This window comes from Bos indicus, chromosome 25 (assembly GCF_029378745.1).
Source record: "Bos indicus isolate NIAB-ARS_2022 breed Sahiwal x Tharparkar chromosome 25, NIAB-ARS_B.indTharparkar_mat_pri_1.0, whole genome shotgun sequence".
NCBI lineage: Eukaryota > Metazoa > Chordata > Mammalia > Artiodactyla > Bovidae > Bos > Bos indicus.
In genome coordinates, this window is record NC_091784.1 from 39809829 (window position 1) to 39831987 (window position 22159).

The window sequence follows — 22159 nt, forward strand, 5'->3', positions numbered from 1 at the left end:
GGGGTGGGGAGTTCAGGATGCGGGACACATGTATACCTGTGGCCGATGCATGTTGATGTGTGGCTAAAACCACCACAGTATGGTAAAGTAATTATCCTCCAATTAAATTAAGTTTAAAAATTTTCTTACCTGTAAGGTATAGAGCATAATCATACCTACTTGTAGAGTTGTACAGATTAAAGCGTCCATGATGGATCGTGCCACATGATGCTTTCCATAAGTATTAGCTCTTTGTTGTTGTTTTTTAAGTAGAAGGCCCTGATTTATAAATTTGACAAAGCACATAAACAGACAGCTTCTTGCATTCAAGGCCTGCTCAGGCCTGGTTGTATGTATTCTGCTTGCACTTGGTGATGGAGTTTTGCCCAGCTCAATAAATTGGTTCTTTATGGCCCCCTGATCGGGCATTTGAACTACTCCAAGACTCAGTCACAGACCCAGAGATGTTTCTTAGAGTTGGTTACTTTTTGTTTGGTCCCACTGTGTGGCTTTTGGGATCTTAGTTCCCCAACCAGTGATCACCCAGGCTCCCACAGTAAAAGTACCAAGTCCTAACCTCTGGACCACCAGAGAATTCCCAGAGTTGGTTACTTTTTGAAAGCATAGCCCCTATTCTGACTTTCCTTTCAATTCCTGCTACCAGCTCCATTCAGCATGTTCGTCTGCTATAGACACTTGGAATGTAGCTTGGAAGGCTTCTCTTGGTTTAGGCACTGCTTAAACCTGGCCTTTTGTCTCAGGAGTAAGTGGATCAGAACCACATATCCAGATGTGATACATGTTAATTCCAAAATGCAGAAAGGCCTCCCAGATGTCTGACTTCTTTCTTCATGGTGGGAATACAAAATACAGCAATGTGTGGTTAGCTTTGGGAGGAATAATAGCCTGATAGATACACACTTGACCTCCAGACCACCAGAGATTCATAGAAATTAGAGATATCTGTATTTTTAAGGGGTTTATCTCCCAGTTTCTGGCATGCATATACCATATTAAAGTAAACTAGAGTGCCTGCTGCTTCCTGTTCCCTGGGTTCTAGTTGTATGTCATTAGAATGGTGGTCTAGTGTGTTACCTGTTGGGTGACAGATGATCAAGGTTCTTACCAACTGCTTCTGGTGTTCTCGGCTTATTGGACAGAAAATAAAAGCATTTTCCGGATCAATAGCTGCATACCAGTTGCCAGAGGTTCTGTTTGTTTGCTCTGGTGACATCTGGAACAGCAGCTGCAGTGAGAGCTATTACCCGGTCAGGCCTGTGCAGTGTTCTCCAGGACCTGTTCCTCGGTACAGGCCAGTCAGAGGAGTAAAGGAGATATGTTGGGAATCAACAGCCCTATGTCTTTGAAGCTTTTGATGGTGGCGCCAGTCTCAAAGATGGTCACAGGAATCTGGTGTCGCCTTTTGTGGGGAAAGGGTGCTCCAGGGGCTTCTACTTCTCTGCCACCCGCCCCCCATAGCCGTTACGCCAGGGACCAGAGACCCAAGGGACCCCAGTCGCCTACTGTCAGAAGTAAGAAACAGCAGGGTGCACACAGGGCGTAATGAGCGGTTTATTGCTGAGTCATAAGATACAGCATAGTAAGTGGCATGAGGTGAGGCAGGTGCTCCAGCAAAACTTGTACAAAAGTGTTGGTAGCAGCACTCTTGGTGTTAGCCAAATGAAGGAAGCAGCCCAGATGTCCAACTGATGAATGGCCAACCAAGTGTATTATAGCCCTAGAGTAGAGTATTATTCCGGAGAAGGCAGTGGCACCCCACTCCAGTACTCTTGCCTGGAAAATCCCATGGACGGAGGAGCCTGGCAGGCTGCAGTCCATGGGGTCGAGAAGAGTCAAACAGGACTGAGCGACTTCACTTTCACTTTTCACGTTCATGCATTGGAGAAGGAAACGGCAACCCACTGCAGAGAATCCCAGGGACGGGGGAGCCTGGTGGGCTGCCGTCTATGGGGTCGCACAGAGTCCGACACAACTGAAGTGACTTAGCAGCAGCAGCAGCAGAATATTATTCAGCCATAGAAAGGGAGAGAAGATACTTGGCTACACCATGGATGAGCTTTCAAAACAGGCTAAGTGGAAGAAGCCAGTCTCAGAACGCCACATCTTAACGTGATTCCATGTATATAAAGTACTCATAGGCATCCGAATATTTGCCTCTGTGCAGAATAGGCAAACCCACTGGAGACAGAAAGCACATTAATGGTTGCAGTGGAAAAGGGGGTTGGGAAGAGTGACTGCTCCATAGGTCCCGAGCTTCCTTGGGGGATAATGAAAGTGTTCTGGAACCAGAGAAGGGTGATGGGTGTGCAACACTGGGAGTATACTGGATGTCCTTGAATTGTATACCTTAAACTGGATAAAATGGTTAATTTTTTGTCACATCATCACCAAAAAAATACATACACATGCTCATGAAGCAAAGCCATTTAAGATTTCAAATAGCATGTGCCACAAGGAATAGACAGTGCCCAGAAGGCGCTCCCAGTGTTTTTCGGTAGTGGTGAGAACAGATAAGCAAGGGATCGTGGACTCTTGATTGACTGTGTAGAGCGGGGCAGTGGGCCTTCCTGTTTGGACACAAGGTCAGCACACACAGCTGCAGCTCAGGCCTCACTTCCTTTCCTGCAAACGATCACATCCTGTGGGCCTGTTTGCTTCCTGCCTAGTTTAGAATTGACTTGCCAAATCACCCTCCTCCCAAAAAAGCCAACTGTGATTTCTCCCCAGTGCCATTTTGCACTTTCACATTACTGGATAGGTGGTCACTACATCCCTTAAGAGCAGTCCTTTTTTGGGACAAGGTCATTCCGGTCGCATCTAGTACTATTGTTCCGCAGAAACGGATTTGAATAAATACTCCTGCAGTGTGAACAGCTGTTTGAACATCACAACAATGTTGAGTTGTATGTGTTCTTTATATTCCTCCATCCATTTAGAACTGCCTTGACTTCCCCCCACCACCACACCCAGTATTATTTCACATTGATGACTCACAGCTTGGTGACAGACCAGGCCTGTGCTTTCTTCCTAGAAAGGATAGTGTACTCTTGAGCCACTGCTCTCCCACACTACAGCCTGAGGAGCTGCCCAGGTAAGAAGTGAGCCAGTCCCAGGCCGCTAGAGCGCAGCGGCTTAAGGCCAGCCCGCAGTCTCCAGGGTGTGCTTACACAGAAAGCTCCTGCTTTGTAGAAAATTGCAGTTGTGTCGTGGTCACAGCTTTTCAGATGGCAGACCTTTTCATCAGAACCTTGTGAGTCTTACCATGGAGGATTGAGAAATGTGTTCACAGTTGCTGAGCTCCCTGAAATCGTGAACATGTATACCATGTTGACAGTAATAAATTCATTTTTTAAAAACCTTGTCTCCTTGACCTTGTTTCCTGTTCAGCAAAACTGAGAACTCATTTGTTCTTCTGTAACTTGAACTGGATTTAAATTCTTTCAAGCCAGAGTTCTGCCTTCATTTTGGACCATTCAGAAATTAGACCTCAGTGAATAGCAGCCAATTTCCTAATGCATTTTTTTCTTTGTTTAAACACATGATCTGGCTTTTGAGGAGCATACCACAATAGTCTTCTGAACATCGGTGTTTAAAAACGCTTGCCTGCCCCATGCTCACCTGGCTGCTGCTCCTTATTAGCAGAAAAACGGGGAGTGATGGAAGGGAGAAGGTTGCATTGTCTTAGCTCTGGGAGGGAGAGAGTGGATCAGAACTCATCCCCAGACAGTTATGGTCCTTACACTGAGGCAGTTCCCTGGTTACCACTCTGGGTTCGTACTTGGAGAGGAGAGATATACTCGAGCAGCGGGATGAGTCCTTCAGGGCTGTGCACCCTTGGGCTCCTTCGTGCCCTTCTTGGTCTCAGCAGGGACACCTTTGGCTCCTTCGCATCAGGACTGTAATTCTTCATGCCAGCTGGGTACAGGCAGCACAGCCTCTGCCCTCTACCTTCAGGAATTCAGTGCAGCAGAGGAAGACAGACACATGAGCATTACAGGCAAAGTTGGCACGTGTTATTTTAGAGTTAGGAACAGCACCGTAAGAAATAACTAATTCAGCAGTGCCAGCTATTGAAAAAGAGCCAAGACCTGTCATTTTGACTGTAGATAACAGTTAAAGTGCCTCTGAAAGCAAGTAGCCTCCCCACAAGCTTCGCATTGGCCAGGATTGAGTCATATGCATGCCCATCGCCTAGCTGCAAGGGACCTGGGAATATAGGATTCCAACATGCCAGTTTGTCAGAGGAGGCGGGCTCTGCCAACAGGAGGAAGTCATAAAGTGGCTATTGGCTGGCCCCCAGGTATGTCTACCCTGGCCCAATGTCAGGTATTTAAAAATACAAGGTGTGTAGAACTAAGGTTTACTGGCTCTCCATTATCCAGCTTTGTGTATATAAAAAACATTCTTTAGGAAGACCCTGAGTTTTTTTCTATTTTAAGCCTGTTAGGGACGCCTGTAACAAACAGAATAATCATCCTCCAAACACCCAGTACCAGGCACTGTGCCCTGGGTGCTTTGTTCTTATCTGTGATCCTCTTTCAGAACACTATAAAAACAAGGAAACTGAGTCTCCAAGCAGTTAAATAATTTACTAAGGGTCATCCAACTGAAAAAGCGAAGCCAGTTCTGAGACTCCAAAACGTAGATTCTTTTCACCCTTTGCATGTCACCAGAAGAGCCAAGCAGTCATTATCTATGAAAAGAAATACTTTAACAGCCATATTTTTCTTTCATCTTTGCTGCTCTCTCCAATCATGTTTCTTCCTTTTTTTTTTTTAAGTGAAGAAAAAATGACTGCTGCCCGCATTAGGAAATGCCACAAGTGTGGGACCAGCCTCATCAAATCTGAAGGCTGCAACCGCATGTCCTGCCGCTGCGGTGCCCAGATGTGCTACCTCTGCCGCGTGTCCATCAATGGCTACGACCACTTCTGCCAGCACCCTCGCTCCCCAGGAGCCCCCTGCCAGGAGTGTTCCCGATGCTCTCTCTGGACCGACCCCACTGTAAGTGAACAAACGGCTGCCTGTCACTTTGTAGGGGGCAAGTATCAATACTGTGATACAACAAAAAGAGGTCTTACACATACCTAGTGCATTTTGACCCCTGAAAAGATAGGGAACTGCACAGACTGATAACAATACCTGAAAACTGAAAAAGTAGCTAAAAGCTACTCTGCAGAGAGCAGCACTCCCCTATAGTTCATAAGCAAGTTCTTTTGATCCTTTACAGAATAGACTTTCATATGCCATTCAAAATATTTTTCAGCATAGAAAAATAAGGAATGTTTTACATGTATTTGTATAAAGCCAGCCAAATGCTGATACCAAAACCTCTCAGAGGTAACCCTGAAAAAGAAAGCTACAGGTTTATCTCACTTATGAATATAAATAAAATGTCACCAAATAGAAACCATGACCAGGAAAGATTGTTCCAGATGTTCAGAAATGGTTCAGTATTAATAGCTATTGATAATAGTTTACTATATGATACCTTTGGATGATAAAAAGACAAATGCAGTCGGCCTTCATATCTACAGGTTCTACATCTGTGGATTCAACAAACATGTATCAAAAATATTCAAGGAAAAAAAAATTCCAGAAAGTTCCAAAAAGCAAAATTTGAATTTGCCACGTGCCAGCAACTATTTATATAGCATTTACCTTGTATAAAGTGCTTCCCTAATAGCTCAGTTGGTAAAGAATCCACCTGTAATGCAGGAGACCCTGGTTCAATTGCTGGGTTTGAAAGATCTGCTGGAGAAGGGATAGAATACCCACTCCATTATACTTGGGCTTCCCTTCTGGCTCAGCTGGTAAAGAATCCACCTGCAGTGTAGGAGACCTGGGTTGGGAAGGTCCCTTGGAGAAGGGAAAGGCAATTACCTATAATTTTGAAAATGAGACTTAATTTTTACTATGAAGCTGCACTAATCAAAGTCATGTAGACTAATGCAGGAATAGGCAGATAGATCAAAGGGAGACAGCAGAGACAGGAATAGCCCCAGGAGAATTTGAAGTGATAAAAGTTTCATTCAGATCCTTACAGAAATGATAGATTCATCCATTCTTTCATTTGTAACTACTCAGTATTGCTAGGACTAGTCTTCATGGAGTTTACAGTCTTATTAAGTTTAAAACGAAACCCCTTCCCGTGGTTGGTGCAGTGCAGGAAGAGTCATAGAGTGATGTGGCAGAGAGTGTCAGAAGCAGGAGCAGGAAGTCATCTCGGCAGACCTCTCTGAGAGGCAGCGTCTGCAGTGAGACCTGCACGCAAGCCAAAGAAGTCAAACAAAGCCAGCCTGTTGTGGAACAGAGAAGGCCAGTGTGGCTTGCAGGTGGTGAACGAGGGGAGGAAGGTGAGAGAGGTGGGCGCTGAAGCAGCCCGCGGGTCTCACCGAGTGGCTGGCGGGAGCTGTCACAGGCCCGAAGGACACAAGTGACTCGGCCTAGTTTAAGTGGTAAAGGTCGTTCTGGCTGCTCTGTGGAGAGGGAAACATCCAGTAGCTGTTTGGAGGGCACTGGGCAAGCCATCTGAAGATGCTCCAAGGACACAGGAGAGATGACTTACAGTCTCGGAGAAGGCAAGGTCCTTCTTAGCACTGCCTCAAGGCCAGGCTGAGAAACACAAATCCTCTTTGGCAAAAGACACCATAAACAAAGGTAAAGATAAATGAAAAACTGGAGGAAATAGTTGTCACACATAAATTATGTAGATACATATATTGTTAATATGTAAAGAGTAATATGACTGAGTTAGAAATCAGTAAATATCCCTATAGTAATAAGGATCAGTTTGGATGTGGGTAAGAGAAAGCCCAGAAATAACAGTGGCTTAGACATGACAGATGTTTCTCTCTCCCTCCTGTCTAAGTACAGTGGTGAATAGCCCAATACGGTATATAGCTGTAGAAAGTGATGCCATGTATCTATATATAACATGGAGAGAGGGAGAGAGAAAAACGTGGAAAGACTTACATGAACACACATAGCGAGTAGATGGGGTCACAGACCCAAGTTAGCCCCGGGGCAAGTACGTAACTGACGGTGAATGTTGAGCAGGCCAGGACTACGGGACAGCAGGATGTGGGGAATGGGGCGTGCGGAGAGATGGGCACCAAAGATTGACCATCAGTCCAAATCTAAAACACTGTTCAAGCTAGGACTGTATAAGTCAGAGATAAAAGACTTGTTAGCCCCTGGTGTAGAACATCTCCACCAGCTCTAGTAAGAAAAGGTGCTGGGGTGTTGGGCCAGCCCCTGCTGGAAGCCACAGGCAGGCCAGGCAGGCGGCCTCGTCCTCAGAGCTCCCCACAGGCTCAGAAAAGCACTGAGTTCTCTTGAAAATCCCGTGTCCGCACAGCAGGAATAGTCTCCTTCCCGGGTGGAAAACCAGGCTGAGGAACCCAGGAGCCACTCTCACTCCACAGCCCTGTGACCCAGCAAGACCCTTAGCAAGCCTACCCTCCTGTCGCTGAGAAAGTAATCGACCTAAGGGGTGACTTTGGAGCTAGACAGTCACCCTCCTGTTGCTGGTTGAGTGGGGGGAGGTGCAGGCACAGTGGGATGCTCTGTGCAGTGCTCTCCAGGGGGCCCCACGCTGCCTTGTAGCAAAACTCCCGCCCCAGACCTGGCCGTTGGCTGACTTGCTTCCTGGGTCCCAGCCAGCCAGCAGCTGGGTGCCTGCTCATCTCTAGGAACTTGGTGAAGAAATCGGGTCTTTTTCTTCAGCTGGAGCTCCTAGGAAGCATTTCCTAGGCTGCTCTCCTCTCCGGAAACAAAGAGCAGTGTGGGAGTGGCCATGTGCAGGAGGGTGAGCGGCAGGCTGTCTGGCCTCCTCTCAGCCCTGCTTTCCTTTCTGCTCCTTCTCATTCTTCCTTCTCCCGCCACCTCTTTTCTTCCCACACGTGGAGTTGATTATAAAGGTTTCCTTCTGTTGCCTTGTTCGGCCCACAGATGCAACTTCCCTGTGTTTTCTTGTTGAACTGTCGTCTTCTACCCTGAGAAAGGTTCTGTATTTGCTCAAAGTATAAAGTTCGAAAGGAAGGTCAGGCCAACATAAATCCCTGCGATTTCCTCGGGCAGCCACAGCCAGAGATTTTGTTCCACTTGTCCTGTTCCCATCAAAACTGGGATCAGCCCCGTCTCCTTGATTCTCACCAGGAGACCGATTGAATTCCAACCGAGCATCTGTTGGGGCTTCTGGGAACACAAAGCCATTCAGAAGTCCAGGGAAACAAAGCATGCCCTGTCATCCACCCTTCTCTCTGGCTTAATTAACCAGCAAGGCCAGGAAGAATCTCTCGTTTGTCTGTGAGGGAGTTATCCCTTCGTGGTTTGGAGGGAAGTTGAGTTTCTGTCCTTAATGACTGCGGATTGCTTGGGAACTGAACTAACTCCATATTAGAGAGCTGTCAGTTATCTGTTAGTTGTTGAAAATAAGCTCAAAACATTCAACCAAGAGTCTTGTAAAACAAGATGTCTTTTTAGGAAGGAAAAAAGTAACAGAAGCAAGCCAGTCACGACAAACTACAGTTTTCTAGTTTAGGGGTCAGAATGCACAGACAGATCACAGCCTGTAAATGAACAGACATTATTTTGCAGTGGGGGATGGGTTGCCCTGGGACTTTACTGGACCCAGATGAGCTTTTTTCTTGTCCATGAGTGGTAACCTAGTGGGGTTAACGAGTTACACCTTACTGTTACTAGAAGCTGTGTTCAGAGCAGTCACCTAGCAGGCTGGATTCTAGAAGTGGGACAAAATTCATAAGAGCATTTTCTCTTTAAATACAAAACAAAGTTGGTTTTATCTTGGGTTTTGGCTACCAGAAACTGCACAGAATTGTTCTCTACAACTTCTTTGTTTTTTAAATATAAGAATTTGAGGCATGTTCAGTTCAAATAAAACCCTAGGGCTTTTACAACCAGTTTACAATTTGGCACCATTATCGCCTAGCCATTTGGTCAGGAGACTTATTTATTTTTCCTAAACCTGCAGTGGATTGAACCTGACGTTAATATGTGTTAATATATTTAATTCTGTGACTATGCTCTAAGGCAGCTGTATCATCCCAGTTGTATAAATGTAGAAACTTGCAGAAGATTATGTCAGTAAAATGTGGCATGGGGAAACCTGGTGGTTAGCGCTCCATACTCCCACTGCCAAGGGCCCAGCTTCACTCCACGGTTGGGGAATGAAGATCTTGGAAGCTGCGTGGTGCAGCCAGACTTAAAAAACAAACAAAAAAAAAGTGGCCCGTGTTGATCTCAGGTCTTCTATTCTCTCCACGTCTTAAACAAAGCTACCCACCGGCCCTCTGCCCTCAGTTGGCTCCAGTACCGTCCAGCCTGGACCAGCATCTGCCTTCCTGATGGGTCAGGGGCACTGAGGGCACTGGGCTTCTTTGAGACTCTTGTTTGAGTGGCCTGGGGAAAGAAGAGGAGGGGAAAGTATTTCAGAGGATCAGGGAGCGAAAGGTGGAGACCCTTTTAGAGAATATCTTCAGAAAGATACTCCAGACTTCAAGTCGGTAACTAATTGTTAGTTTCAGTGTTTTTTCCCTGAACTTTTAAAATGTACCTTCTGTAGAAGAAACAAGATGGTAAGGTGAACCTCATGTCTAAATACAATGGCTTCTATCACAGCATGGGGGCGGGACCACTTTCTTATCCTACAAATGAGGAACAGGATTCGAGTCACTTGGTAAAACCAGGATGCAAGCCCAGGTCTTCAGGCAGATGTTAGCTCCTTCCAGTCCTAAAGTCTCCGCAGTCCCGCGCGAGGTCACAAGTATAGGAGCTGGCCAGGAGCGGCCCACGGGTCCCTGAGCCCAGTGAAGAGGCAGGCCTGCATAGAGGGGCAGGCCCTCACCGAGCAAGCTGCAGATGCAGAAAGGGGCCTCGACAGTGTGCCCAGTCAGTTCAGATGTGACTCAAGGACGGCACCAAGGAGGCAAGCAGTGTGGCTCAGTCCATTCGACATGGCCTGTGGGCCTGTGTGACGTTCAGCACACACCAGCGGGCCCCAGGCTGCGTCCTGGAGCCTGACAGGAGTCACAGCGTGGCCACCTTCCATGCGCCTCCAGGTTCCAGCCAGGGAGCGTCGACAGAAAGGTTTGGGTTCCAGGCCCCTGTGCCCCAAGGAGTCTTCACAGAACCAGCCAAGAGCCGTCCAGCCTGCGCTCCTCCCCGGCGCCCCTTCGTTGCCTCTCCAGACCCCAGCTGCACAGCACGTGCTGCCCCGGCCGCAGTGCACCCTCCTCCCCCAGTTTCCTGTTGTGGGGGGACAGCTGGCGCTGGGGGGTTAGGGTCTGGTGTTGCTTGGCGAGCTGCAGCCGATCTGGGAATAATTTGAAACTAAATCCTCAGCTCTTTGGAAGCCTTTTATGAAATCATTGCAAGTTTATTAACAACAGCTGTGGCCACACATGACCTAGATCCCAGCCCCAACCCCACTCCCAAAATGGCAGCAGTTGACTTGCAATTCTCAGTCCCCTCTTTAAGGGGAAAAAAGTGAAGAAGAAAAGTCACCACCCTCCCTTCGTGGTCACAGGAGGCTGGCAGCAGGCAAGTGGGTGGCCAGCCCTGGTGCCCAGACATGTTGAAGGAAACAGGCTCAAAAGAATGTTTAAAAGCTTCACAAGAACAGCTACACACTAAGTGCTCAGACATCTGTTTCACGAACCTTCAGCCTGTGGTGGCGATTGTTGTCAATATCATGGGTGGAAACTTTCTCTTCTTCCCTTTAACCATTAGTTGCAATTTCTCTTCATCTTCTCCCATCCAGGCCCTGCTCCATGGGCAGAGCTGTGGGGCTTCATTGTTGAGGGACACATTTTAAGGAATTGGGCTTTGGGGTGGTTTTTCTTCATGAAAGCCTGTCTGCTTTTCTCCCTCACTTGTGCTGGCTGCCGGCATGCCGAGTTGGTACTGGGAGAGGCCGCCCACTGCCAGCCCCCGAATGCTCTGGCTCGCCTCACTCCCCAGCCACCATGTGAAGCAGGCGTGTCAGAGTCTTCCGGGTTAGGCCAGCGTTTCTGTATCTTGCTGAGCTCAGACGAATTCAGCGGAAGGAAACAAAACTCTCCCCCTGTTAAGATGCAGCCGCTCGTTTCTTTACATAAAGTGTTCTTGCAGATCTGCTGGGCGGTGAGATGCTGTATCCCTCTCTGCTTTGACCCTTTGTCCTCGGCATTGTGTTGGGGTGCGCCGGCCCATCGTGAGCACCAGACGTGTTCTCCTCCCTGTCCTCATTGCTCTTGGGCCGGGGGGTGGGGAGGCGTGTGGGCTCCCCCAGTGTGGCCATGAGTAGTGATGGAAGTGCTGTGGACTCACTTCTGCTCAAGCCTGCTGTTTCGTTACACTCAGTCTGAGACTTGCTTACTTACGTGCCCATTCTGTGGATCTGTTTGAAAGGTTTCACCAAGGTTAGGAGGGGGCAGAAAGAAGGCAGAGAAGGCCTACAGGGTCCATCTTAGGCCGTGAGCCAAAGGCCATGGAGAGGAATGCTGGGGTGAGCATGTTGCCTTGGATCGCCACTCACTGGGGCCTGCTGAGGTGTCCAGTGTGGTGATGTGGGCAGTGCGGTCTGTTCCTCCCGCAGTTCCCCAGTGACCGAGGCAGTCAGGGTGTGGAGGGGCACTTAGGCCTCGAGGGGGCGTGATTCAGCCTCCACCTCCACTAGGGGCGGAGCAGTCAGAGCAGCACTGACCGCTCGCTCAGAAGGCTTCAGCCCCTGCCTGCTTGCAGAGTCCGGATCTGCCTGGGCCCCCTGGGGACAGGAAGCCCAGGAGGAGCAGCCAGGCCCTGCCCCGGTCCCAGTCTCACTCCTCACCGCTTAACACGGTGACCTTCAGCCTGTAACTGCATTGCAGAGCCTGTTTCCTCGTGGCCGGGAGAGACACATGGCGTGCAGGCGCGCGTGAGCGAGAGCAGCACACACACAGGCAAGTGGGATCCGAGCGTGCAGCATGAGGCCTTCTAGAAGGGAACCTCAGGTTTTGCATGTGAGATATGGGTACAGAAACAGCGGTAATTAGGCCAAAATCTTCCAAGGAGTTATCTCTGCTGAGATAACTTGGTGAGTTTACTTGTGTTTTTTTAAACTCTTGTTCCTAAGATTGCTTTAATGTGTAAGAATCAAAACCCTGGCTTTTTGTGGCATAAGGAGAAAATCCCATGGGACCCCAAGGTATACAGGTAACTTGGTGGGCTCATGAGGAACTGTGTCAGCAAGGCAAAGACATGCAGAGATGGCCTGGAATAGCACCCCGGTCAGGAGCAGTGAGCGACTCCATTACCTCGAGCCAGTGAGTCCTGTGGCCTTGGTGGTGGAGCCTGGCCTGCATGTTCGGTTCCTGGCTTGTGGGCTCCCTGAGCTCCCGGCTCCTGCTGTGGGTGAGAGGGTCTCAGAGGCCAGTCAGAGACCTGATGTTTCAAGTGGTGTCACATGCACTCCTGGGTAAGCAGACCTCAAGAAAAATCAGAATTTTCAGGGAAGAGTCTCCTCTCTGCTGTCCTGGTTGTTCACCTCCTTGAATAGAGGTATTTTATTTTGCCCTGTTCCCTTTTATTTAGTAGAGAAAGAAGATTTCAGAGTTATGTCCATCCCAAAGAGAAGGAACTCTCTTATATTTCAAAGAGGGCAAGAGACAAGACACTCTTTGTAGAACAAAGCAGGGCCTAAAAATAATCACCTCTGATAGTTCTTAGGGCAGGCAGTCACACTGCCTCCAGTCCCAGTGTTCCAGAAGCTTTTGTTCAAACATGGGTGGTTTAAGTGCTTGAGAGCTCAGGCTTTGAGATTGCAAGGCCTGGATTCAAAAGTGACTGTGTGTGCCTCAGTTTCCTTATTTGTAGTATAGGCATTACTCAGTAGTACCAAACTTCTGGCATTGTTAAGAAATGTTCATGAAGTGCTTAGAATAGGAGCTGACACATAGTAAGCACTCAGTAAGTATTAATGCCCTTATGTCACTGTCCTTCAGATCAGATCAGATCAGATCAGATCAGTCGCTCAGTCTTGTCCGACTCTTTGCGACCCCATGAATCGCAGCACGCCAGGCCTCCCTGTCCATCCACTTACTTCTCACAGTAAACCTGCTATGGAAATGATTAGACCCCCACCTGGGTCCTGCTGGGTCTTCTAGAGGGGTCCCCAGGCCAAGGTGTGTGGAACCTCGAAGCTGGAGTTCTTCCATCACGCCAGCTGCTTTTCTGTTAGGAAGCCAATGCTATTGTAAGATAAAATTCCCTAGCTGCGGGGGACGGGGTGAGTGAGCGAGCCCTCCATCCCACCTGGATTTCCTGTAAGTGACTCAGCCCCTGTGGGGGGCTGGAGGGCAGTTCATGCTGTGATCCAGCCCACACACGCACCCCCAGCCCTCTCAGCATCTTTTTTCCTCCCATTGTTCCCAGTTTCCAGCAGCCTAGGTGTGTACTAGCTTTGCAGAATGCCAAGCCTTCTTCACCAGTGTCCTTGATCACTGTGAATGATGACACGTAGGGCGCCTGAGTGTTTCCCAAGGGAGCTCATGTCTAGAAAAGCCTCAGTAGCCTCACATGTTGCTTACCCAAACCCAGGAGTGTTCTGATGAGGGCCATTCTTCACCTGTTAAGAATCAGAATCAACCCCGAACTGCCTTCTCTCTCCTTTAACATTATTAATTTTTTAAGTTGTGGTAAAATATGTATAAAAGTACATTTTTAAAGTGTACAATTCAGCCTGCCTTCACTCTTGAGGAATTTTAAGGGCTCAAAGGAAACTGTTTGTGGAAGGGAATTCCACCCCAGATGAAGTAAAAAATCTTCCCCCTTAGAGTCTAACGTACTTGGCTGAAAACGTAATTTTTTTCTTTAAAAAAAAAAAAAGTGTTTGAGTTCTTAGTTTCTAGACATAGTGCCCTGTGACTCCAACCAGTTGGAGAAAGTTGAAATCTGAAACGCCTAACCCATATTCTAGGTATAACTGACAATTTACTTATTATTTATGGTAACAATCACTGCTCAAAATAGTTGAGTGCTGACATTTTCTGGTGAAATGCAGACTGTATTTAGACTCTGAAGAGCACTGCCTAACCAGGGAATGAATGCCAGAACTTGAGGACAAACGGTCCTAAGTCCACTGAGCAATCGGGAGAGTTACGGGCGCAAAGGTAGGAAGGGAGGAGGCCCAGGTCCTCCTGGAGGGTGCCGAGCTTAGCCTGGCGGGCTCTGTCCCCACCCTCTGGAGGGGCTCGGTGCCGGCCCAGCAGTCTGGGCCAGCGCGGGGCCTAGGCCGCTCCGTCGTCCGGAGCTGGCAGACCTGACTTAGGAAGCTTGGCTCGCACTTGCTATGCAAGTGCCTCCCACCCACCTATTTATTCAGGGGCGAACTTTTACCAGGAGCATTTGGATTTATCACAGGAAACTTGGTGTTGATAAAAATGCGGCAGGTGCCCTGCTCATCCATCCCATTTACAGTGCTGTAAGAGGCATGGAGTCCACTCACAAAGCACCCCTCACCCTTCATTCCTCATCCTGACAAATGAGACTCTGAGGAGGAAGAGGGGGCAGGGCTCAGGGGTCGGTCCTCAGTGCTGTGAAAGTCCTCTTTAAGCCCATGGAGAAGACCACAGTGGAATGCCAGCTGGAACTGTTTGCAGCACAACCATATATGCTCCCTGGGGAAGGGGCCAGGTCTCCCTGATTCTGAGCTGTGCATCCAGCACGCTCAGTACACACTCCCGACTGAAAGAATTCCTACACCCGCCACGTTTTCAAGTCAGACGTCAGGATCAGGGAACCATCAAAGTAGCTCTTTGGGGGGTTTCTGAGACTTCCCATCTTTCTGAAATCTCACCCCTGGCGTTTCGGGCAGCTTTCGTCCCCTCAGTGAGGCGTGCCTGTGCGGTGCTGGGTCTTACACGCTAAGCCCGTGCAGTCCCTAGAGCAGCCCACTTCACAGAAGAAATGCAGGGACTCGGGCGTTCAGGAATGTGCGGGCCCAGCTCTCTCAGGGCAGGGCAGGGCAGAGCAACAGCTCTCCCACGTTCCATTCTTCTAGATCACTCTTTTCTTAACCTTTCTTCCTAGGCTGGCCACTGGCAACAAAATGCAGGTGTTGGCCAGCTCCTAGCCTAGATAAGTAGGATTTATCTTGACCTTCACATGGAGACCTTCAGTCTGCGCCCACCAACACCTGCTGTGCTCGTGGAGCTCTTTGTGTTGATTGGCTGAGCAGTTACTCCAAGGCAGTAAGTTTCCTCACCTGGGGTGTTCGCAAAGAGGCTGGGTGACCTCTTAGGATTTTTTGTGGAGTAGGTGTCCGATGCACACTGAGCGAGTGACCCTCATGACTCCAGGATCATGGCAGGGCCGTCACTGTCTGAAGTCAGTGTGACCATCTTTGCTGTGACCTTAGTAACTGCCCACGGCCCGGCTCCATGCTGAGACTGCCAAGCTCTCCTGTGGTCCAGGGGTTCCACGTGTTCTTCACATCCCCCCATTCACATCTGCAGAGTTCCACAGGTGATGTCAGGCAGTGTCTAGTCGGAGTGGAAAATCCAGCTATCACTGACAGTTTTCCAGCCCAGACTTCACCAGGCCTTGCCTCGTGCCTCGTCTAGGGCAGCACTTGAGTCCAGCAGACTTCCCCACCCCCATATTGGGCACCCCTGCCCTTCTTACTTCTGCCCAGCCCGCCTGCCCTGGACTCTTGGAGAGGCTGCTGCTGGACCCTAGGAGACGGAGCACGCCTGCCTGCCACTCGGTTTTGTCAGCTTCTGACTGCAGCATCTGCTCTGCTCCTTGTCCAGCCCCAGTTCCCGGGGTGGGCTTGAGTCCTGCACCCTCCGTGGCCGTGCCAGTGCAGCAGCAGCCCTGTGGCTGGCAGCAAAGACATGCGCCATATTGATGGGTCTTGTGAGTGTCCTCTCAGCCCCTAGCCTTTCTGCAGGGCCGCTGAGGAGCGGGTCGAACCCCAGCACGTTGCACAGGACAGGCCTGGGCCAGGTGGAGGTGAGGGAACCATACGTGGCAGGGACCCCGAAGTGTCCCTGGTGAAGCCCACATGTCTGCCTGTGCCCAGGCTGGGACCATCCACATCTGAGTCACCCATTAGCAAAGCAGGCCTCCCGAGCATGAGTCTGTCCGGGACTTCCTAAACTGCTGTGCCTTCCTCGTGGCCCAGCCAGTGCTCTGTGGGCAGGATGTTGCTCCGTCTGTCACCCACCACTGACTAGGAGCTGACCGCCAGCTTCAGGGTCAGCAGGCCAGTGAACTGTCCAGCCCAGTTCAGGGAGTCTGCAAGACTTGCAGGCTCTACTCAGAAGGGTGTCTGTGCCCAGAGCTTGTAGACTCAAGATCTAAAGCTCCTCAGGCCCTGCCTACTCCAGACTCAGCCCATCCCAAGCCTTTGGGTAGCCCTCTGCCTGGAAGTTCTTAACCCTGAGCTGAGTGAACGGAGCAGGCTCTCAACCCGGCCCCTAGACGGCCACCCGCCCTGCACAGGCCCGCTCTCTCTCCCAGCCTCACGGGAACACCATCTGGTGCTGAAGGAAGAAGGTTCTTGGAGACCTGGGAACGAGGGGTGTGCAGACCCATGGCCTCCTGCATGTCCCAGTAGGGCCTGAGCCCTGCATGGAGCTGGCTGAGGGCAAACTTGTCATCAGTTGCTTTTCTTCTAGGAAGATGATGAGAAGCTAATTGAGGAAATCCAGAAGGAGGCCGAAGAGGAACAGAAAAGAAAGAATGGAGGCAAGTTCTCCCCAGGACAGGCCCTGCGCCCAGGCAGTTCGTATCCACGGGGAGGGGAGGATGCCCACTGCTTGCCTCTGTGGGAATCCCGGCCCCCTACCCGCCAGGGAACGCCCAGGGAGGGCTGTCCTTCAGGCAGGCCCCAGTCTACCCCACCCACAAGTCCAGCTCCCTCTGGGAAAGGTCCCGAGAGTTTAGAGGCAGTGTTAGCAGCTCCGTGAAGGCTGGGAGGTAGGTCCTAGCTGGTGAGATTGAACTTTAGGAAGCAAACAGGAGCCACAGCCAACTGAAAAAGACAGGAGACCCCTCTGAGGCTGGAGGAACGCGATGGAGCTCCTGTCAGTGGCCACCTAGGCGCTGGCTCAGAGAGAGGCTCCCACACCCGCTCCACCCTTTCTGAGCTGATCTGAGCCACCGTCCCCTAAGAAGACTCCTGTGGGCTGTGATGCTCGCAGGAACATGTGCTTTTGTCCTTGGTGACTGCTGAGAAGGGTGGGGGCTGCACCCGTGCGTGCATGCTGCCTTGGGGACTTCAGTCGGCCTTAGTCTGGCCTGGCCATCACTCCTATGTCCACCAGGAAGAAGGCAGGTCGGCGGTGCGTGGCCTGACCTCTAGCAGTTCTGCTGGGTCCCCAGCAGGTCTGCACGCAGTGAGGTTAACCCTTCTGTCGACTAAATCTCACCTCCTTTTCAGAGAACACCTTCAAACGCATCGGCCCCCCCTTGGAGAAGCCCCCTGAGAAAGTGCAGAGGACCGAGGCCCTGCCGAGGCCCGTGCCCCAGAACCTGCACCAGCCGCAGATACCCGCCTACGCCTTCGTGCACCCACCCTTCCCCCTGCCGCCCGTCCGGCCCGTGTTCAACAACTTCCCCCTCAACATGGGCCCCATCCCGGCACCCTACGTGCCGCCCCTGCCCAATATGCGCGTCAACTACGAATTTGCCCCCATCCACCTGCCCCTGGAACACAACCTGCCCATGCACTTTGGCCCCCAGCCTCGGCATCGCTTCTGATGCCTGGGCCCCGCCCCTCCAGGGAGCCCCGTCGAGTGCCTGGCAGTGGAGGCTGGATGTAGATGCTCCCTCCCACCCCGGCCCAGGCCCATGGCTGTGCCAGGCCTGCCCAGTAGGGGTGGTGGACTTGGCTTTCAGAAGGGTGGGCAGAGTTTCTTCCTGGGAAGGGCCACAGCTCCTTCAAGAGCGACCAGCTGGTGGTGGTACCCTGTGGGTGCCCATGAGGATTGGTCTGGCACTCCCTGGGCAGAGATCAGGGGCAGCGAAACCATCTTCCTGAAGAGTCCTGCCATTCTAGCTTCCAGGTGGGGGCCCTGGCCACAGGGCACCCATCTGTCACTCATATCCCTGTGGGAATAGATGCAGGGAAATATTTGCCTCCATCCCCAGCCCCTGGCAGACAACAGAAGTCTCTCAGTTAAAACCATGTAAGCCTTCCTCACCACAGCAGTGTGACCCATAATAAAGTGACGTAACAGCGCAGTTTGGAGAGCCACGAGATTGGACCTGGGTCCAGCAAGCCTGGTTCTCCCATCCCCTGCTCCGAGGCCTGCCCAGCGTGAGGTGTGCCCCACCGCCCTGACCAGCTGCTCCTAGTGAGGGGGTGACTGAGTGATGTTCACAAGCCTGGGAACACCACTCGGCGGGGGGAGCTGTGGACTGTGTCCCTCAGGCCCCCACTGCCACAGGGGTTCCAGGGTCTCCCCTCTTGGCCATCGGATGAGACCACAGGGAGCCACTTCATGCAATGGGATGTTTGTGTTTTATCTGAAGAAACATTTGCTGTCCACTCAGTTTTCACTTTTCCAGTTTTCCGTGGCCTACTCAAGTTTCCCTCAATCCCTATTACCTACCGAATGCCTGGCAGCTGACGGTGGGGTTCCCGGAATCTTCGCCAAACACAGGGCCTTTCTGAGCTAGCTGTGACAGCCAGGTGGCTCTCCTTGGAGCTGTGTTTGCCACCCCAGGTTCTCCCCCAAAGGTGTGGCGGGGGCGCTGGCTGTCCCCAGGGCCAGGGGACCTGTCCTGAAGTCAGGACTCGTTTGGGAGCCCCTGCCATGCCGCGCGTGGACTTTGGCTGTCCAGCCCCAGCCAGGTGTCAGCTGCGCCCCAGCACACGCTTTGCAGCGTGTCACCACACTCCATCCCGCCTGCAGAGCCGTACCCCCCTGGGGATGAACCTGCCTGGCCCCAGTGTTAGCCTCCGTTCTCTGGGTGACACTCCGATGGCTGTGGGCTCCCAGAGCTCACACACACAGACCTCAGTGCAGTGGACATGCTCCATGTCTGGGCACCCTCTGCCACCAGCCTCAGCTGTTTTTCAGAGATTAAGCTGGAGAGGAGATGAGGCTGAGTTGTGCGTCCTTGCTCTTTTCTCCGGATCTGGGCTTGAGGGGTGCGGGTGCTTGAGGAGAGGCCACACCAGCTATCTGCTGCCAGGGGGCCCTCCCTGCCCAACCCTGCCCCTGCCCCCCGCCCCTCAGGTGCAGCTGCAGGGTTTCTCCCTGTGCCTGGAAGACACGTTCCGCCCCCCTGCTCCCCACAGGAGGGCTCTGAGAGCCAGGAGCTGCCAACAGGTGTCCCCAGGTGCTGTCTGCCTGCTCAGCTGGTGACAGTCTCAGCCCAGCCCAGCAGAACCTGCTAGGTCTCTGACCCAATTCACCATCCAGCGAGGGAGCCAGCCTCCACCATGGCCCTGTGGCCCGGGGTTCATGGCTCCACGGAGGGCCTGGGGCAGCGGCAAGGACAGAGACCTCAGGCAGGTGTGTGCCCAGCGCCGGCCCGGTGACTGCCCTAGGCCCTGCGCGTAGAGGCACCCGGCACAGGGAGACCAGAGTGATGGTCCCCTCAAGGCCAATCCCAAGGCTCGTCTTCTGAGATGAGTTCTGGCAGTTCTTAGCCACACAGGGCAGCTAGGGAACCACTCCTTCCTCTCTGAGCCCAGGGCACCCAATTTCCAGTGTTCCTCTTCCAGCCAGCGTGTGGAGTGGCTGGCAGGTCAGCGGCCACAGCGCTGTCACCAAGCGTAAGTCCCCGCGTGTCTGTGAAATGAGCCTGTGTGTCCACATGTCCTGGAGACAGCACCTGGGTCTCGGTCTCCTGGAGAAGTGGTCTGTCCTAGTGATGGGGTGGGGGGAGAGACGGGACATCCTCATCTGACAAGACAGTCAGTGGCCTCAAGACACTAACGCCGGGACACCCGCAGAGATGAGCCCCTGTCTGGGGACAGCAGTCCTGGAGGCAGCCAGCACCTTCCCCTCTGGGCTGCTGGGCTTGCTCCCCGGAGCGAAAGACTGCCCAGTGGCAGTCCTGTTCTTGCCTTAAAACTGGAGAGAGGAATCTAGTATTTGCACTTAGCAAAAAGTTTTAAAACAAGTGTGCATGACCAGTCACATTGTATAAAAACAGCAAAAATGATTAGTTTATTACATTTTTTTTTCTTTCTGGTAGTAAAAATACATAATTGTTTAAACTACTGTGTGTAAAAAGCTTGTATTATATGTAACTTGTTTTTTTTTGTAAATAGATGTTTGTGCAGACTGCTCTCTGGTTTCTTTTCTCCGCACACGGCACAATCAGGCCCTACCACCCCCTGCAAAGTTACCAGGGCTGCTGGGACAGAAAGCCCATGGATTCCTGGGACAGATAACGCCTCACCTAACTGTTCTCCCAGAGCAGAGGTCGGGAGGCTGCACAAGAGCTGCAGGATCTGATTCCAGAGCTTCCCCCGAGGGGCCTGGCCTGCCCAGGAGGGAGGTCTGGCGATCCATCACATTCACCCTGCCTGGGGAGCTGCCCAGGTCAGGTGGGGCACAGGGGGTACTTTTGTCCGGTTTTACTGTTTATCTGGCTGCCCCGGGCTCTGTGGCATACAAACTCTTGGTTGTGGCATGTGGGGTCTAGTTCCCTGACCAGGGATCAGATCCAGGCCTGCCGCACTGGGAGCGAGCATGGAGCCTTCGGCACTGGGCCACCAGGGGAGTCGCTGTGTGCTTTTCAGCACAGAATCACCTTTGACAAAGCATGGTCAGTCCGTCTTCCAGGTCTCTGCAAGCAGGCCACTGAGTCGGCCTGGGAAGTGGATGCAGAGGGGAGAAACCTCACTCAGAGAGAAGGCCAGTCTTGAGAAGGCAAGAGCCGCTGTTATGGCCCCTTAACGCTTGCCATGTTTGCCAGGCCTGGAGGCCACTGAGTCACGGGCGGGCACTGCACGCTCGGGCTCAAATCCAGTTCAGAACGTCAATAGACCACGCTATCCTTGTCCCCATTCACAACTTTTTACTGAATGGTGTTTTGTTTTTTTGTTTTTTGGTTTTTTTTGCACATCTGAAAAAGGCGTACTGAAGTAAATCCTAGACAAAACTTAATCTGCATTCCCAGCTTCTAAATTGGTATTTTTTTTTTTAAGTTTACTTATGCCATCTAGGTCTCGTTCCTGTACACGTTCCATATTTACATATTTGCAGCACCATCGAGTACTCTTGCCTGGAAAATCCCATGGACGGAGGAGCCTGGTGGGCTGCAGTCCATGGGGTCGCTAAGAGTTGGACACGACTGAGCGACTTCACTTTGACTTTTCACTTTCATGCATTGGAGAAGAAAATGGCAACCCACTCCAGTGTTCTTGCCTGGAGAATCCCAGGGACGGGGGAGCCTGGTGGGCTGCCATCTATGGGGTCACACAGAGTTGGACACGACTGAAGCGACTTAGCAGCAGCAGCAGCAGCACTATCCTAGACTGCTCTACGGCTCCCATCGGTAGATACGTCCTGTTTTCTCTCCCAGTCCGCAGTTGTCTCTTTTCCATCCTCCCTTCAGGCCACCAGAGTCACATTCCCCCTCTTCACCCTGCTCACCCTCCATGTCTCTGCAGGCACCTGCTTATCAGCGCTCCGGGCCTTTGTCATCGCAAAAGTGGTTCCATACCTCTGGCTGCAGTTCACTTTCTTCACCATCATGGCGTGCCCTCCAGGTGTGTGGGTCCAGATAGCTCTAACCTGTGCCTTTTATGCCTTCTGTGGTATTTCTGTGTATGGATTTGCCACAAGTGATCCAGCAATTCCCCCATTAAGGAAAATCTGGGTGCTTCCCATTTCCTGCACACATCACCTCAGTGGACACTCCCTTTGATGTCGCAGTAGACACATTTCTAGCAGTGGAGCTGTGAATCAAGGTTGGGACGGGTTGGGCGATGGGGTTAGGTATTGAAGTCTAGTTGATTTGCAGTATTGTGTTGGTTTTGATACGTTTCCTCCCAGTGTGTTTTTTCCTATGATATACCTAGTGTATTTCACAAAACTAGTAAACCAGATGTGCAGATTTTCTGTCTACCAGGAGCAGGAACAGGTATGAGCAAAGACTTCCTGAAGGTGGCTTTTAATTAGCTCACTCTTTTATAACCTCCTGCCGCAGGC

At 51.3% G+C, this 22159-nt stretch overlaps 1 protein-coding gene across 3 annotated transcripts in view; it reads left to right on the forward strand.

Moving 5' to 3' along the window:
* The window catches only part of RNF216 (ring finger protein 216), a 120634-nt gene extending 100346 nt beyond the window's left edge, over positions 1-20288 (forward strand). For all 3 annotated transcript variants that reach the window (XM_019987622.2, XM_019987624.2, XM_070780244.1), the window contains 3 exons: positions 4781-5003; positions 16661-16730; positions 17425-20288. In XM_019987622.2, the coding sequence (XP_019843181.1) occupies positions 4781-5003; positions 16661-16730; positions 17425-17744 (613 nt within the window). In that variant the 3' untranslated portion in view covers positions 17745-20288. The remainder of the gene's footprint in view (positions 1-4780; positions 5004-16660; positions 16731-17424) is intronic.
* Positions 20289-22159: the final 1871 nt, after the last annotated feature.